Source organism: Giraffa tippelskirchi, chromosome 4 (assembly GCF_054371585.1).
Source record: "Giraffa tippelskirchi isolate mGirTip1 chromosome 4, T2T-mGirTip1v1.2.pri, whole genome shotgun sequence".
Classification (NCBI taxonomy): Eukaryota; Metazoa; Chordata; class Mammalia; order Artiodactyla; family Giraffidae; genus Giraffa; species Giraffa tippelskirchi.
The window spans coordinates 95,436,677-95,455,319 of record NC_137278.1 but is presented as its reverse complement, the minus strand read 5'-3'; the positions used below and the strand labels follow the sequence as shown (position 1 = coordinate 95,455,319).

Below are 18,643 nucleotides of genomic sequence, written 5' to 3'. Positions count from 1 at the left end.
GCTGTTTTAGTCTATAATTATGCTTCAGGATTCAAATTATAATATTGACTAAGCATCACTAATGAAGCATTTATAACCTTATAGTTTTCTAAGATGAATTTCTGCTTTGAATCCATACTTCATCAGTGCACATTAATGTTTTCATGTGATCTTCCAATTTTCAATGAAGTTCACTCAGGTTTTCAACATTTTAAGTCCTTTTTAAAATAACTACCTTTGAGACTTCCCTGGCAGTCCAGTGGTTAGGACTCTGTGCTTCCACTGCAGAGGGGTACAGGTTTGACCTCCCAGTCAGGGAACTAAGATCTGGCACGATGTACAGCACAGCAAAATAAAACTATCTTTAATTAAACAGTAAATTGGAATCATTTACAACATTTTTCTTTTTAGCTCAACTTTTTAAGACATTTATTTTTGGCTGTGCTGGGTCCTCGCTGCTGCACAGGCTTTTCTCTAGTTGTCGCGAGTTATTCTGCCGTACACGGGCTTCTCATTGTGGTAGCTTCTCTTGTTGCAGAGCACAGACTCCAGGTGCATGGGCTTCAGTAGCTGTGGCGTGTGGGATCAGTATTTACAGCTCCCAGGCTCTAGAGCGTGGGCTCAATAGTTGTGGCACAGGGGCTTAGTTGCTCTGAGGCATGTAGGATCTTCCTGGATCAGGGATCAAACCCGTGTCTCCTGCATTGGCAGGAGGATTCTTTACCACTGAGCCACCTAACTCAGCTCCTGAAAAAACTCTTCTTTTGGACAGCAAATGCACTCTGGGATGTAAACAACCTCAGGAAGAAATCTCTACTTCTTCACTTAAAGCTGAACACTAAGACTGAAGCAGCTCCAATTTTACTTGAGTCAGCATTTTGAAAACATCACTTCACATGGATCCAGAGCAGCAGGGACACCCCTGGGAGTTGCTCTGCAAGTCTGACAATGTATTCCCTGCATCCCAGAGTTCCCAGGAGGAACAGAGCCCACACTGTCAGCCCCACTCTCAGCAGGCTCTCTTACAGGAAGCCTCCAATGCCTCATTCATTTGTCTTCATTTACCAATTCCAATACATCATTCTCAGTAGCTGGTTTTGATGCTTCTTCCTAATGCATCTAATGTTCTTCCACAAAGTTGTCTTCTGGAAGTCCAATTAGTGCAACTAGCTGAGTAAAATGACCAATACCTACATATCAATCAATTTTTTGCAATGAAAACTCCAATTTTAGTAATCTTCCAGAATACTGTTCATCCCTGTATCACCTGATGGGGTATCAAATCATCTGGAATATTTCTCTTCCATTTGTTAAACAATGTTGTTATGTACAGTGGAACCCCCATAACACTATGAGCTGATTTTTCAGCAGAAACTGCAGGCCAGAGGGAGTGGCACAATACTTTCCAAGTGCTAAAAGGAAAAAACTTCCAATCAAGAATATTCCACCCAGCAAGGTTATTATTCAGAATTGAAGGAGAGATAAACCATTTCCAAACAACAGGTAAAGGCCTTTACCACCACTGAACCAACCTTATAAGAAAGGTTAAATGGACTTCTTTAAGCTAAAAAGAAAAAGTCCTAACTAGCAACAAGAAAACGTAGCAGAGTCAAAATCTGACTGATAAAGGCAATATAAAGATTGCTCAACCACCTACAAAGTTAATAAAATGGTTAAAAGACAAAAGTAGTACAATTAAGTAGAGCATAATAGGTCAAAGGATATAAAAAAATAAAATATGTAAAATTTCACATCGAAAGTAAAATGTAGGAGGAGGGAGTAAAAATACATAATTCTTAGAATAGGTGTAAACTTATGTTGCTATCAACTTAAAACAGACTGGTATAGATCTGTATAGATCTATGTATAGATATCTATATAGATCTAAATATATATATAGGCTGTCATATAGTGAAACTTGTGATAACCGCACAGCAAAAACCTACACAAAAGATGAGAAAGACATCTAAATGTAACACCACAAAAGGTCATCAAACCACAAGGGAAGAGAGAAAAAAGGAAACGAGGGGAACTACAACAAGCAATTAACAAGATGGCAATAAGCGCATGTCTGTCAATAATTAAATCTAAACAGACTAAACTCTCCAATAAAAAAGCAGTGACTGAATGGATGGAAAAGCAAGACTCATCCATACGCTGCCTACAAAAGACTCACTGAGATAGCAGGACACAAACTGAAAGTGATGGGATGGAAAAGACAATCCCTGCAAATGAAAACAGAAAGAACGCTGGGGTGGCTATACTTACATTACACAAAACAGACTAAAACAAAAACTGCAATAAAAGACAAAGAAGGGCATTACATAATGATAAAGGGGTCAATCTGACAAGAAGATATAACATGTGTAAGCATTTATGCACCCAGGAGAGGCACACCTAAATATATAAGGCAAATATTAACAGACCTAAGGGGAGAAATTGACAGCAATACAGCACTAGTTGGCGACTTTAAGACCTCACTTACATTAACGGATAGAACATCGAGACAGAAAATCAATAATGAAGCATCAGCCTTAAACCACACATATATACAACACATTCCATCCCAAAGTAGCAGAATACGTATTCTCAAGTGCACAAGGAACATTCTCCAAGAAAACAAGTTTCAATAAATTCAAGAAGACTGATATCATAGCAAGCATTTTTTCCAACACCGTTAGTATGAAACTAGAAATCAATTACCAAAAAAGCAAACTAGAAAAACCACAAAGTATGTGGAGGTTAAACAACCAGTAGGTCAAGAAAGCAAGCAAGGAGAAAATTTTAAAAATACCTTGAGACAAATGAAAATGGAAATATAATATTTCAAAATCTACAGGATACAGCAAAAGCAGTTCTAACGGAAATTAATAGCAATAAATGAAATAGAGATTTAAAAGACACTAGAAAAAGTCATTAAAACTAAGACCTGTTTCTTTGAGAAGATCAGCAAAATTGACAAACCTTTACCTAGTCTTACCAAGAAAAAGAGAGCTCAACGTCAGAAATGAAAGAGAAGTTACAACTGACATCACAGACAAAAGATCATGAGAAATTCATATGAACAATTATACAACAAAATGAATAACCTAGAAGAAAAGGATAAATTCCTAGAAACATAGTCTTCCAAGACTGAATCATGAACAAACAGAAAATCTCAACAGATCAATATTACATGATGTATGGCAAAAACCATCACAATACTATAAAGAAATTATCCTCCATTAAAATAAATTAATTTAAAAAGAAAAGAATATTGAGTCAGCAATTGATGCTGAAGCTGAAGCTCCAATACTTTGGCCACCTGCTGGGAAGAGCCAACTCATTGGAAAAGACCCTGATGCTGAGAAAGACTGAGGGCAGGAGAAGGGGGCGACAAAGGATGAGATGGTTGGACGGCACCACTGACTCAATGGGCATGAGTTTGAGCAAACTCCAGGAGATAATGAAGGATAGGGAAGCCTGGCACGCTGCAGTCCACGGGGTCACAAAGGATCAGACACGACAGAGTGACTCAACAACAACAAACAAAACCCCAGGACCAGATGGGTTCACTAGTAAATTCTACCAACATTCAAGATTTAATACCTAAACTTCTCAAACTCGAAAAAAACTGAAGAGAGAATGCTTCAAAAGTCGTTTCAAAAGGCCTGAATTACCCCCATATCAAAACCAAACGAGGATACCATAAAAAAAAAAATTATAGGCCCATATCCCTGATGAAAATAGATGTAAAAACCCCAAGTATAAGCATATCTAATTCAAACATATATTAAAAGGATTATATACCCTCATCAAGTGGGATTTATTACAGGAATGTAAGGATGTATCAACATCTATAAATCAACACGATCCAATCCACATTAACAAAATCAAGGATAAAAATTGTATGATTGTCTCAATAGATGCAGAAAAAGCATTTGACAAAATTCAGTATACATTTATGATAAAAATTCTCAAAGTGGTTATTTAGGAAATCTTCAGTTCAGTTGCTCAGTCATGTCCGACTCTTTGTGATCCCATGCACTGCAGCACGCCAGGCCTCCCTGTCCATCACCAACTCCCAGAGCTTACTCAAACTCATGTCCATTGAGTCGGTGATGCCATCCAACCATCTCATCCTCTGTCGTCCCCTTATCCTTCTGCCTTCAGCATCAGGGTCTTGTCCAGTGAGTCAGCTCTTCGCATCAGGTGGCCAAAGTATTGGAATTTCAGCTTCAGCATCAGACCTTCCAGTGAATATTCAGTGTTGATTTCCTTTAGGATTGACTGGTTTGATCTCCTTGCAGTCCAAGGGACTCTCAGATGTCTTCTCCAACACCACAGTCCAAAAGCATCAATTCTTAGGTGCTTAGCTTTCTTTATAGTCCAACTCTCAAATCCACACATGACTAATGGAAAAACCAAAGCTTTGACTAGACAGACCTTTGTTGGCAAAGTAATGCCTCTGGTTTTTAATATGCTGTCTAGGTTGGTCATAACTTTTTTTCCAAAGAGCAAGTGTCTTTTAATTTCATGGCTGCAGTCACCATCTGCAGTGATTTTGGAAATGTACCTCAATGTAATAAAGGCCATATGACAAATACAGCTAACATCATACTCAATGGTAAAAAGCTAAAAGCCATTTCCTCTAAGATCAGGAACGAAACAAGGATGTCTACTTTTGCCCACTTTTATTCAACATAGTACTGGAAGTGTTTGCCAGACAACAGACAAGAACAAGAAATGAAAGGCATCCATGTTGGGAAGGAAGAAGTAAAACTGTCACTAACTGTAGATGACACGATACCATATGTAGAAAATCTTAAGTGAAAGTCACTCAGTCGTGTCCGACCTTTGTGACCCCATAGACTATACAGTCCATGGAATTCTTCGGGCCAGAATACTGGAGTGGGTAGCCTTTCCCTTCTCCAGGGGGTCTTCCCAACCCAGGGATCAAACCCAGGTCTCCGCATTGCAGGCGGATTCTTTACCAGCTGAGCCACAAGGGAAGCAAATAACATGATACCATATGTAGAAAACCTTAAAGGTTCCAACAAAAAACTCCTGGTATATATGAATTCAGTAAAGTTGCACACACGCATACATACACACAATAGAATACTACTCAGCCAGAAAAAGGAAGAAAATCTTATCATTTGCAACAATATAGATGGACCTTGAGGGCATTATGCTAAGCAAAATAAGTCAGTGAAAGACAAATATTATACAATTTCAGTCATATGTGCAATTTAAAAAATGAAACAAACAAATAAAACTCGTTGATACAGAGGTCATATGGTTATCAGAGGAGAAAGTGGTTGAGAGGTGGGCAAAACAGGTGAAGGAGGTCAATTTTATGGTGACAAATGGTAACGAGATTTACTGTGGTGATCACTTTGTAGTGTATACAAAGACTGAACTATTATGTTTTACACCTGAAACTAAATACAATATTATATACCAGTTTTACCTCAATGGAAAAAAAACAAAACAAAACAGTAAGCTACAATAACCATCTATTGAGGCAACCAATATGTGGGGGATGTCTTCCCCCACATCCCACAGGCTGGTGGCTCCTGAAGTGTGGTCCTCAGACCTATTGAATCAGAACGGGTAGGCCAGGCATCTTGTGTCACAACAGGCTGCCCAAATGATTCTGATGCACCCTCGGGTTTGGGAACCCCTGCCAAGGCCACACAATATGGTATGTCAAACCTGTCATCAGCCCACTCCAAACTACAAATGTCTATTGCCTCAAGTTTAAATATCTTTAAAAAGAGAAGAACCTCAAGGTCGTGCTCAAAGTTGATCCAGGTCAAGGCACAACAGAGCCTAATTTTCTACTTAGAATTTCTTACCTGGAGGGATATGAAGCCGATATAACAGTTTAATTTTCTCATTCATTTCTCCATTATACATAATATCTGCAAAATTAAAGAAGAGAGAGAGAGACTGAGCAGAGGCAAATAGTTCAAATACAGGTGTCAGGACACAAAGTCAGTGTAGAGAGAATGTAGTGAGGCCAATGTTTGTTGACCTGACACTTCATCTCTCACGTCTCCAGACACAGTGTATGTGAAAAGAAAATGAGAAGGGTACTGAGTAGAGACTGCAGAGCTGCAAGATAACCTTGGGAATCTTGTCTGGCCTCACAGCTTCAGAAAGATTTTAATTTTAGCTGCACGAGTTAGGAACGTGGGTAGTGGGAGGGACAAATGAGGAGGCTAGGATTAACATACACACCACTATGTATAAAATAAACAACCAGCAAGGACCTACTGTATATCACAAGGAACCATAATCAATATTGGGTAATAATCTATAAGGGAAAAGAATCTGAAAAAAATATATATATATACACACACATACATATATGACTTGTACAACTGAATCTCTGTGCTGTATATCTGAAATTTATATAATATTATAAATCAACTACACTTCAATTAAAATTTTTTTTCTAAAAAAATGAGTTAGAACAACCCACCACCACACCTGGGTGTGCAGAAGCACATGGTCAATGACCTTTAATGTTGACAGCCTGGGCTCCCCTCCCCACCGTGCCCTTTAGGAAGCATAAAAGAGGTCATGAGAGGAGCCTGCAGAGGGCTTTTTAAAGTCCCCAAATCACATCGGGCGAGTCACAGATCTATTTCATTGAGTGGAGTGCCTGCTTCACTATCCCTTTGTCTTGTGTCTCACAGGACTCACATCCCGTATGAACTCACTGCAGAAAAGACCCACAGAGTCATACCGAGGCAGCTCACAAACGCTTTGAATTCGATAAGGTGGTCCATGTTTTCATCCAGAAGCCTGAAAGTCCTTTCGGCGAGGATTTCCGTGTGGGCCCCGCAGGTCCACGGGGAGACGAGCTGGAACAGGCGTGCGAACTGCTGGGCGTCTATGCGGTACTGCTCTGCGTAGGGCCTGCTGGGGTCGTGGCGTGGGGCCATGGGCCGGGGCTGCTCCCAGTAGCAGCTCATCATGTGTTCTCTCTACCAGGAAGGAGAGGGGCCTGTAAGGGGCGGTGGCACCCCAGGGAGGCCACACAAGTGACGGCCAAAGCCAACCTGGCCCTCTCTCCTGGCTTGCCTTACAAAATAATTAAGTAGCAAATAAGCAACATTATAACACAAAAAATGAAAAGACTAACAGTGTCATTGCTCCAACCAGACATGTAAAAGTTTTCGCTTATCACCCTGTAGTCCTTGCCTACATGAATATGTAATTTTGACATTTTTTAAATTAAGGTTTCTTTTTTCCACTGTAGTTAAATATACTTAATCAAATTTACCATTTTAATAATTTAAAAAAATTTTTTTTCTATTTTTTTGGGTCATGTGGCTTACGGGATCTTAGTTCCCTGACCAAGGATTTAACCCATGCCCCCTGCATTGGAAGCATGGTGTCTTAACCACTGGGAAGTCCCCATTTTAGCAATTTTGAAATGTACAGCTGAGCTATCATCATTTTAATTAAAGAAGTCGTACAATTTTTATTCTGATATTTTCACTTAAAATCATATTATTCGAAAATAAAAAACTACTAGATAAATCTATAGGCTACAGAAGAAACTAGTAATGCTGGTTACCTATGGGGATGGAAGACAGGGGCAGGCACCCAGATTAAGAAGCAAGCCTTTTTACTACATGCTTTTTTTATATGGTCTGAATTTTGAACCACATGACCATATTAACAAGTCAAAAATTTAAAAAGAAAAAAAAAAAACAAAGACCATTTGAAGTCCTGGGAATAGACTGAAAACTAAAGCAATCACCACTGGCCCCATCACTGATCCCTGAGGACCAGCTAGGTGCTTTAGAATGTATCTTTCACACCTGTGCTAAATCATCTCGTGGGACATTCGGCTCACTGACTCAGAACCCTTTCACAACTTCAGTGCCCTCTGCCCATAAGGATGGCACAGAAACAAGTACAGATGCTCTAATATCCAAGTGCCTATCTTCAGATGGAGACCAAAATGCCATTTATAATTTTACTGCATATTACCAGCAGACATGTTCTTCAAAAAGCCTTTGCAAAATGATGAGAAGTACTGTAAGAACTTTTAAGTGTAAAATGAAGGTCTCGTAAATTCCCATTTCTCAAAACCCAAGACACACTGTGAATTTGCGTGTATATTTTTGTCATCCTGTCATGCTAGCTAGAGGCCCTCAGAATCAATTCCAGAAGAACACAGTTATAAAAGCTTAAGACCAGTGCAACCAATTTACACAGAATCCTAGAAGCCAATACAAAAATCAGCAAAGGATATGAAGAGATGATACAAGAAAGTAGACAATTAGCCCATAAACTTACAAAAGGGTATGCAACCTCACTAATGAGTACGCAAATTTAAGTTAAAATGAAATGCAATTTTCTGGGACTTCCCTAGTGGTACAGTGGCTAAGATGCCGGCATTCCTAATACAGGGGGTCAGGTTCAATCCCTGGTCAGGGAACCAGATCCCATACATTGCAGCAAGAGTTCGCATGCCACAATTAAAGATCCCGTATGCCTCAATGAACACTGAAGATTCCACATGCTGCAACTAAGACCCAAATAAATAAATATTTTTTTAAAAGACGAAATGCAATTTTCTACAAGGCTAGCAAAATTTTTAAAGATCCATAATATTAAATGATAGCTGAGTGTGAAACATTAGGAAATGAACACTTTTAGACATCATCAATGGAAATGAAATTTGAAAGATCTAGAACACTTTAGCAACAGTGACTGAAATTTGGTTTGTGCATCCCTAAGGAACCCATCCTACAGAAAAAGCAGCATAGGTGTCTGGAGAAAGGCTCAAGGATGCTCTGCACAGCACTGTTTATGAAGCAGAAAAAACTGGAAACGAGATAGATGTCCTTCAGCAGGTGAAAGGTGAATAAAGTGTGGTTCAGCCCTACAATCAAATTCTGCTGTCATTAAAAAAGAATGAGAAAAGATCTGCAAATACTGACTCTAGAAGAATGTCCATGGTAAAAACTGCAGGGGCTTCTCTGGTGGTCCAATGGTTAAGACTCCACGCCTCCAAAGCAGGCAGCACAGGGTCGATCCCTGGTCAGGGAACTAAGATTCCACGTGCTACATGGTGTGGCCATAAATTTTAGAAACTGCAGACCACCGTGTGTAGCACAATCTCACTTCTACGTGGAAAAAGAAGTAAGAGTGTATTGCTTGTGTGTGTGTCTACAGAGAGATACAGTAAAAAGGGAAAGAAATCGGGAATGAGATCCACCATATACTGTTAACAGTAATTACTGTACAAAGTGGGACTACAGGCGCAGACAGGATAAGACCTTTTAAATTTTGCTTAAATAGTTATTGTTCTTTTTAAATAGTGAGTGTAGGTATTACTCTATATATTATATATAAATATACTTTTATATGATATATATAGTATATAAATATATTTGTATATATATATTTTGTATATTTTTGTTTCAGTTTATGTTTTTAAATTAAGTTTCAAAAATAAAAGTATTAACCAGAACACGGAAGCAGGCAAAATAATATTAAACAAACCAAATGGTCTCCAGGGCCTAATAATCCAGAAGTGAATAAATTTAGCTGAACGTTAACAACAGCCGGTTCATGCAAGTGTAAAACAGAGAGCTGGCGGGAAGCTGCCGCACAGCACAGGGAGCTCAGCTCAGTGCTCTGTGATGACCTAGAGGGGTAGGAGGGAGGCCCGAGAGGGAGGGGACACATGTATACATACAGCTGACTCACACTGTTACTCAGCTGAAACTAACAACACACTCCAATTTTTTTTAAAAGCACACTTTTGCAATATGTTAACACAAGGCACTGTTTCAGGTCCTGGGTATTTCCCGGAGTAGCCCATGACACCAAGTGTATGTTATATTGTTCCCATCTCACTTGGAGAGAGAAGACTAATAAAATTGTTCTCAGTTTCACAGAATAAGGGACAGATGTCACAAACATGGATTTATATAATTTAAAACACTGCTTTATTATCTGGATGGACCTTGAGGGCATTATGGTAAGTGAAATAAGTCAGAGAAAGACAAATACTATATGATCCTGTAAGTGGAATCTAAAACAATATAACAAATCAATCCAGTCATAGAAAAGGATCAGATTTGTGGTTTTACCAGAGACAGGAGCTGGGGGTGGGTTGTAGAATAAGAGGGTGGTGGTCAAAAGGTACAAATTTCCAGTTAAAAAACAAATAAGTCCTGGGGATGTATGTATACCATGATGACTATACTTGGCACTGCTGTATGGTATATTCCAAAGTTGCTAAGAGAGTAGGTCCTAAAACTTCTCATCACAAGAAAAAAACCATTTTTGTTGTTTTGGGGTTGTTTTTCTTTTTTCTTTTGTATCTATATGATTATACAGTGGAAGTGACAATAGATTCAAGGGATCAGATCTGATAGAGTGCCTGAAGAAATAAGGACAGAGGTATTTTAACACTGTATAGGAGACGGTGATCAAAACCATCCCCAAGAAAAAGAATGCAAAAAGGCAAAATGGTTGTCTGAGGAGGCCTTACAAATAGCTGTGAAAAGAACAGAAGTGAAAAATATAGGAGAAAAAGATATACCCACCTGAATGTAGAGTTCCAAAGAATAGTAAGCAGATATAAGAAAGGCTTCCTAAGTGAACAGTGCAAAGAAATAGAAGAAAACAATAGAATGGGAAAAACTAGAGATCTCTTCAAGAAAATAAGAGATACCAAGGGAACATTTCATGCAAAGATGGGCACAATAAAGGACAGAAATGATATGGCCCTAACAGAAGCAGAATATATTAAGAATAGGTGGTAAGAATACACAGAAGAACTGTACAAAAAAGATCTTCATGACCCGGATAACCACGATGGTGTGATCACTCACGTAGAGCCAGACATCCTGGAATGTGAAGTCAAGTGGGCCTTAAGAAGCGTCACTATGAACAAAGCTAGTAGAGAAGATGGAATTCCAGCTGAGCTATTTCAAACCCTAAAAGATGATGCTGTGAAAGTGCTGCACTCAATATGCCAGCAAATTTGGACAACTCAGCAGTGGCCACAGGACTGGGAAAGGTCAGTTTCCATTCCAATCCCAAAGAAGGGCAGTGCCAAAGTATGCCCAAACTACCACCCAATTGCACTCATCTCACACGCTAGCTAAGTAATGTTCAAAATTCTCCAAGGAAGGCTTCAACAATATGTGAATTGAGAACTTCCAGATGGTCAAGCTGGATTTAGAAAAGGCAGAGGAACCAGAGATCAAACTGCCAACATCTACTGGATCATAGAAAAAGCAAGAGAATTCCAGGAAAGCATCTACTTCTGCTTCAATGACTATGCTAAAGCCTTTCTTTGAGTGTGTGGATCACAACAAACTGTGGAAAATTCTGAAAGAGATGGGAATGTCAGACCACCTTACCTGTCTCCTGAGAAACCTGTACGCAGGTCAAGAAGCAACAGTTAGAACTGGACATGGAACAACAGACTGGTTCAAAATTGGGAAAGGAGTATGAGAAGGCTGTATATTGTCACCCTGCTTATTTAACTTATATGCAGAATACCTCATGAGAAATGCTGGGCTGGAAGAAGCACAAGCTGGAATCAAGATTGCCGGGAGAAATATCAATAACCTCAGATATGGCACCACCCTTATGGCAGAAAGCGAAGAGGGACTAAAGTGCCTCTTGATGAAAGTGAAAGAGGAGAGTGAAAAAGTTGTCTTAAAGCTCAACATTCAGAAAACTAAGATCATGGCATCCGGTCCCATCACTTCATGGCAAATAGATGGGGAAACAGTGGAAACAGTGAGATGGGCTGTTTCACTCTGAAATCACTGCAGATGGTGACTGCAGCCATGAAATTCTAAGACACTTGCTCCTTGAAAGAAAAGTTATGACAAACTTAGACAGCATATTAAAAAGCAGAGACATTACTTTGCCAACAAAGGCCTGCATAGCCAAAGCTATGGTTTTTCTAGTAGTTATGTATACATGAGAGAATTGGACCATATAGAAGGTTCAGTGCTGAAGAATTAATGCTTTTGAACTGTGCAGTTGGAGAAGACTCTTGAGAGTCCCGTGGACTGCAAAGGAGATCTAACCAGTCGATCCTAAAGGAAATCAATCCTGAATATTCATTGGAAGGACTGATGTTGAAGCTGAAGCTCCAGTACTTTGGCCATCTGATGTGAAGAGCCAACTCATTAGAAAACATCCTGATGCTGGGAAAGATTGAAAGCAGGAGGAGAACGAACGACAGAGGACGAGATGGTTGGATGGCATCACCGACTCAACGGACAAGGGTTTGAGCAAGATCTAGCAGATGGTGAAGGAGGGAAGTCTGGCGTGCTGCGGTCCATGGAGTCACAAAGAGTTGGACACGACCGAGCAACTGAATAACAAATGACATGATGGATGTTAACCTACTGTGAATCGTTTTGCAATATATGTAATTCACTATGCTGTACAGATTACACTCAGTGCTGTAGGTCAATTATATCTCAATGAAACAAAGAAAAAAAAGAATTGCATTCAGGCAAAAAAGAAAGATGACTTAAAATTCAGAATAAAAATGGATTTCACTAAGTACACACTATTCATCTTTAATACAAAAGAGTCTGTAAAAAAGACAGAGAAGACTGTTTGTTGTTAACACAGAGAACAGTCACCCTGTACATCCCAGGCTTAGGAAAGGATGCAGTGAAGTTAAGGCACAGACTCTTTAATCCTTAATGAGAACCTATTACATATTTATTCAATGATGTAAGGGCATCTCTGTGTGGCCCTTTCCCTGGGTAAATGAACCCCTGGTTCAAAAGACAAGAGATCATGCAAAATCCAACTAGGGAACCTTATATCTTGCAGTACTTAAAACAAGCATTAAGATATATGAAGTCAGAATGGATGTATGTATATGTATGGTTGAGTCGCTCTGCTGTCCACCTGAAACTACAATATTGTTAATCAGCTATAAAATAAAATAAAAAGTTAAAGAAAAAGAGTACTCCCTAATAAACATCCTGAACACCAAAAATAATTAATTAATTAATTAATTAAATACATGAGGTCAGATTACAAAAGCCAAGGAGACTCAGAGGAGTTCAGGAACAGGAATTACGGTGGGGGCAGCCTGAGCGCTGCTCTGCGGGGCTGTGGATGGCCCTGGGTGTGCACAGGAGGCGCCTTAGGCTGCACAACAGAATTAGACACCATGCTTATGACGCTGTTCCACTGAAATTTCTTTTGGAAGTGTTGTCTTGAAATTGGCATTGTATTCACAGTTAACATTTGTAGTTAGCCCTTCACAAACCAAGGGCCTGCAGAACTAACAACAAATACGAAAATAAATTTCACCCACATCGTTCACAGAAAGGATAGAAATAGGAAACAGGAAATAGCCGTCTTCTTTAAATACTCCTTATATGAAAGTTTAATGATATGGTTAGTATTTACTGCAGTTTATTTTCATGATGAATTTAAAGCAATCTTTTAAGTTACATAAATTCAGATGTCTGACGTGTCTTATTCTCCCAATTGAGAACAGTCAGCGCTAAAGAAATTAGACTCTTCATGCTAAATATCACCTTGGTTTACCTGCTTTTGTGTTTCTAATGTTCCCTGTTTTAACTCCTTGAAGAAAGGAGGTGGGGGCATGGGACACCAAGTCACTTTTGACTCTGTATTTTCTCTTCATGCAACAGAGAAAACTATAAAACTTGAAAAACAGTGATGTTTACAGGAGTCCTCATCACACATCCTGCTGTTGAGGGGTCAGGAGGGCCAGCAACTGACTGAGCCAGCCCCTGTGTCAGTGACCGCAGTGGGCAGTGACACGACAGCCACACGAGGTCAGACCAGCTCTGTGGCTCCCCTCAGAAGAACCTACACGCTGCCTGGGACTATTTCAAGTACATGGCAATTCAAGTTCAGAAGCACTGAGGGCTCAGAGTTCGCACCAGAAGAGCCCTAGCGGCCAAACTCCTCTGGGTCTGCCACTGCTCTGCTGGCCTGCGCGCTGCTCCTCTCCCCTTCACTGCGACGCTGTCAGGAGTGGGTCCACGGCCTGCCTCTCTTCCCCATTTCTAGTGACTGTTTCGAGCAAGAATATTTCTAGGAAGGCACTAGAAAATGGTCTTTGCAGGATGATGCAAGTAGCAAGAGCTGGGAATCCACCTAAATACCCAAATATTCAAAATACCATTTACTGTATTAAGTATTGGGGCTTCCCTAGTGGCTCAGATGGTAAAGAATCTGCCTCCAATGGGGGAGACCCAGGTTCGATCCCTGGGTCTGGAAGATCCCCTGGAAAAGGGAATGGCCACCAACTATTAAGCAATACCAACAGGACAAGTTGTAAAATGATTTAAAAATAAGATCATACGGCAACATGAAAAAGTGTTAATAATAGCATCAAGGAAAACAGAACATAAATAAGCACCCAGACCAGCCCCACAAACAGAAACATATGCATACACGTCTTGTAGGTGGTGTTATGACTAAAACGTATATGAGGTGATACAGGAAACTATAGTCAATACCTTGTAATAATTTATAATGAAAAAAATACATATATGTGTATAACTGAATGACTGTGCTATACACCAGAACCTAACACAACATTGTAAATCAACTATACTTCAATTAAAAAAAATAATAACGAAAAAAAATGGATACGAGAAGATAAGTTTAGTAAGAATCACTGTTGTGTCTACTGCTGACTGGGAACTGCTGATGGGCAGTGAAGGGTGCGTCCCCATCACTGAGGGCCTCTCAGCCGAGCACAGTAGCATTCATGCACAGGCTCAGCGCAGTCAAGCCAGAGCTGGCTGGCAGAGGCCACCCCAGCCTCACTGCCACTCAGCAGGTCTGTGCTGATCCTTCCCCACCGCAGGTGGACAACCTTGGCTGTGGCCTGACTCAGGGTCTGTCACTTCCTCACCCCTCAGAGTTTCCTACCTTGAATAAATCGTAGAGTTCCTCCAGGTCGTCAGGAAGGACTGAGACTTCTGGGATAACAACTCGGAGCTCGAGGAAAGAACAAACAGGCATGGAGTGAATTCTCTGCCTGCCCTGGAGGATCAGGGGTCAAGAAGGGGTGTCCCACTGGAGTGGACGCCAGGTGCCCAGATCATCCAGAGATGGCTTTATGGCGACTTTCTCAGGGCTTCATCCTCAACCTTTCTCATTCACACATCCAAGACTGAGGACAAGCATTTAAATACTTGCAAGGGATCAAACACTAGCAAGGCTAGAGCTCGGGTGGCAAGTTCCCGCAGCATAACCATCAACACTATAGGCCTGGACTTCCCTGGTGGTCCAGTGGTTAAGAGTCAGCCTGCCAATGCTGGAGACAAAGGTTCGATCCCTGGTCTGGAAGATTCCCACAGGCCACAGAGCAGCTAAGCCCGCATGCCGCAACTCCTGAAGCCGGAGCACTCTAGAGCCTATGCTCCAGAACGAGAGAAGCCACAGCAATGAGAAGTCCTTGAACCACAACTGGAGAGGAGCCTCCACTTACCACAGCTAGGGAAAAGCCCACGCAGCAGTGTAGACCCAGCACAGCCAAAAATAAATGAATAATAAATAAATACAAAATTTTTTAAAATTATGTATGCTCAGTCCTGTCCGACTCTTTGCAATCTCACAGACTGTAGCCTGCCAGGCGCCTCTGTCCATGGAGTTTTCCTGGCAAGAATAAAGACTGGAGTGGTTTGCTATTTCCTACACCAGTAGTAGTGGCCCCTAAAAAAAAAAGACTGCAGGCCCTCAGCACCGGGCAATTTCTATATAGTTCCTTATTTAACCCCACATGATGAGTGTTATTATCCTCATTTTACAACCAGGGAGACAGAGGCTCACAGTAGTTAATTTGCTCACAATCTGTCTGACTCTAAAACTGAATCCACGCTGTTTCTCCACTAGCTCACCACTGTCAAGCTGTCGTTAGTTGCTCAGTTGTGTCCGACTCTTTGTGACCCCATGGACTGTAGCCCCCCAGACTCCTCTGTCCATGGGATTTCCTAGGCAAGAATACTGGAGTGTGTTGTCTTTTCCTTTTCCAGGGGATCTTCCTAACCCAGGTATCGAACCCAGTTCCACTGCATTGCAAGCAGAATCTTTACCATATGAACCACTAGGGTTCCTGATTAGTTGTTAATCTAATGCAAAAAAAAAAAAAAAAGCTGTTACTCTCCTGTTGGGAGGCAGCAGGAGACCCAGCGCAGGTCAGCACCTGGCCACCGGGAGCCATGGTCCAGAGGCAGCCTCTACTCACCACGTTCTGCTTCGTGGTGTCCTCGTGGCCCTGGAGGACTCGGATCCTGTGCCTGCAGCGCATGTGCTCGATCTGAGCCACAGACTGGTCCCCGAATTTCTGCAGGGGAGGGAGGGATCACTCGCTCACAGAGTCCTCTCTGCATCCAGACAGGAAACAAGCAGCAGCCCCGAACACCTCCCTGGAAGTTCATCTCCCAGGAGGCCTGGGGGTGGGGGTAGGCAGGGATGGGGCCCAGGCACCTCGTAGGAGTCCCGGATCAGGTCTGCAATGTCAGTCACGGGGCACGGCTCCGGGTCATCAGAGAAGAAGGCATGGTGGCTGCCAATCGGGGGTCCCGGGCTGTCCTCGTTCTTGACGTGATCCAGAAACCTGGGCTCATCAGACACCAGGAAAGCACAGGGTTACCATCCCCTCCCCCACCCTGGGCACCTCGCAGCCACCACCACCTTCACAGGGGCCCCCAGATGTGGGCAACTGTCAAACCGGTTCCTCTGTCTCCAGTCACTATGAGGAAGGCCAGGCTGCTACAGCTACACTCATTCTAGAGAACAGGAGAAATGAGCGTGAAGACAGACATGGCAACCCTGGAACCACAGGAAGGTTTCCAAGGTCTCTGACTCTCTCTGGCTTCCCTGGTGGCTCAGACGGTGAAGAATCTGCCTGCAATGTGACAGACCCAGGTTTCAATCCTTGGGTCAGGAAGATCCCCTGGAAAAGGGAATGGCAACCCGCTCCAGTATTCTTGCTTGGGAAATCCCATGGATAGAGGAGTCTGGCGGGTGAGTTCATGGGGTCACAAAGAGTAGGACATGATTAAGCGACTAACACTTTCACTTTTTTGACTCTCCAGTGATGTAAATACTGTGTTTCCACAGTATTCTGAACAGGAACTTGTCATTTATCAGCCAACTCGCCCTCAGTGCCACATGTCCTCAGGCTAGCGGGCTTTGCCTTCACTGCAACACACCAGCCCCTGTGCACAGTCCACATCCCCCAGCTGGCTTCCTGAGGTCCATGTTTCCCCGTGCCCGCCTGCCCTCCTTCCGTTCAAGGTCACCGGAGGTCCATCTAGACTTAGGACACTCGAACCTGTTCAGAGAAAGACACCAGTACCCTCACCTTCCTGCCTCTTGGTGGACAGGAGCGAGGGAAAGGTGGACAGAATGACAAGGTCGCCTGATGGCTTGGCCTCAGGGGGACCACAAGGTGGCAGAGTGGAGGGGAGCCCCACAGTGACCACCCAGTCCAGCTGCCTGGCTCCCTGCCTCACCTGCTGAGGACCATCAAGGCCTGGCTGTCATCCTTGCTGCTGCACAGGTCCTCGGCAGTGGCCTCCAGCACAGCCAGTCCCAGCTGGAAGATGGCCTTGATGCCGTCGTAGAAGAAGCAGTCGACCACGTTCACAGCACTCTCCAGGGGCATGATGCTGAGGAAGAGCGTGAGGAACCAGGACAGGGAGATGGACGCCAGGGCCGAGAGGTCATGCATGTGCTCCGCCAGCTCAGGGAGCTGTTCCTTGATGAGCTCCTCGAAGACGGACTGGTCCACCTGGGCCCCTGGGGAAGGAGCCATGGAGACTGGCTGGGGAGGGAGTCACTCCCTCTCAGATTAGAACTGCTCTGAGATACACAGAACCATGACACAGGAAAGGACTCACACTTGGTTCACTGACTTCTGATGTTTGGACCAAGGTGATTCAATGGGGGAAGGATAGTATTTTCATCTGGCATTTTCAAAATCAGGGCTCCTATCTACAATAGCTAGGATATGGAAGCAACCTAGATGTCCATTGAAGTATGAATGGATAAAGAAGCTGTGGTACATGTATACAATGGGATATTACTCTATTACTCAGCCATAAAAAGTCAGTCCTAATGAGGTGGATGAGCCTAGAGTCTATTACACAGAGTAAGTCAGAAAGAGAAAAACAAATATTGTATATTAATGCATATATATAGAATCTAGAAAGATAGTACCGATGAGCCTATTTGCAGGGCAGCAATGGAGACCCAGACCTAGAGAACAGATTTATGGACAGAGTGGGGGAAGGACAGGAAGGGATGAATGGAGAGAGTAGCCCTGAAACATATACACTACCATATATAAAACAGAGAGCAAGTGGGAATTTGCTATATGACTCAGGGAGCCCAAGTGGTGCTCTGTGATACCCTAGAGGGGTAGGATTGGGTGGGAGGCAGGAGGGAGGTTCAAGAGGGAAGGGACATATGTATACCTATGGGTGATTCATGCTGATGTATGGCAGAAACCAACACAATATTGTAAATCAATTACCCTTCAATTATAAATAAATAAAATAAAACAGTGCTGAACCAAGTGCCCACCTACATTGGCAGGGTTGGGGGGAAGGGACCCCTCTTCCTACTTCAAACCATTCAGAAAAATACATTTGAAATGTGTCAT

General features: G+C 42.2%; 1 protein-coding gene across 6 annotated transcripts in view; it reads right to left on the bottom strand.

The window, feature by feature from the left end:
* The window catches only part of TBC1D8 (TBC1 domain family member 8), a 143,417-nt gene that overhangs the window by 11,723 nt on the left and 113,051 nt on the right, over positions 1-18,643 (bottom strand). For all 6 annotated transcript variants that reach the window (XM_081591517.1, XM_081591521.1, XM_081591519.1 and 3 more), the window contains 6 exons: positions 17,493-17,778; positions 16,462-16,591; positions 16,220-16,318; positions 14,902-14,970; positions 6,716-6,956; positions 5,820-5,885 (listed from right to left, as the gene is read on the bottom strand). In XM_081591517.1, coding sequence (XP_081447643.1) covers positions 5,820-5,885; positions 6,716-6,956; positions 14,902-14,970; positions 16,220-16,318; positions 16,462-16,591; positions 17,493-17,778 — 891 coding nt within the window. The remainder of the gene's footprint in view (positions 1-5,819; positions 5,886-6,715; positions 6,957-14,901; positions 14,971-16,219; positions 16,319-16,461; positions 16,592-17,492; positions 17,779-18,643) is intronic.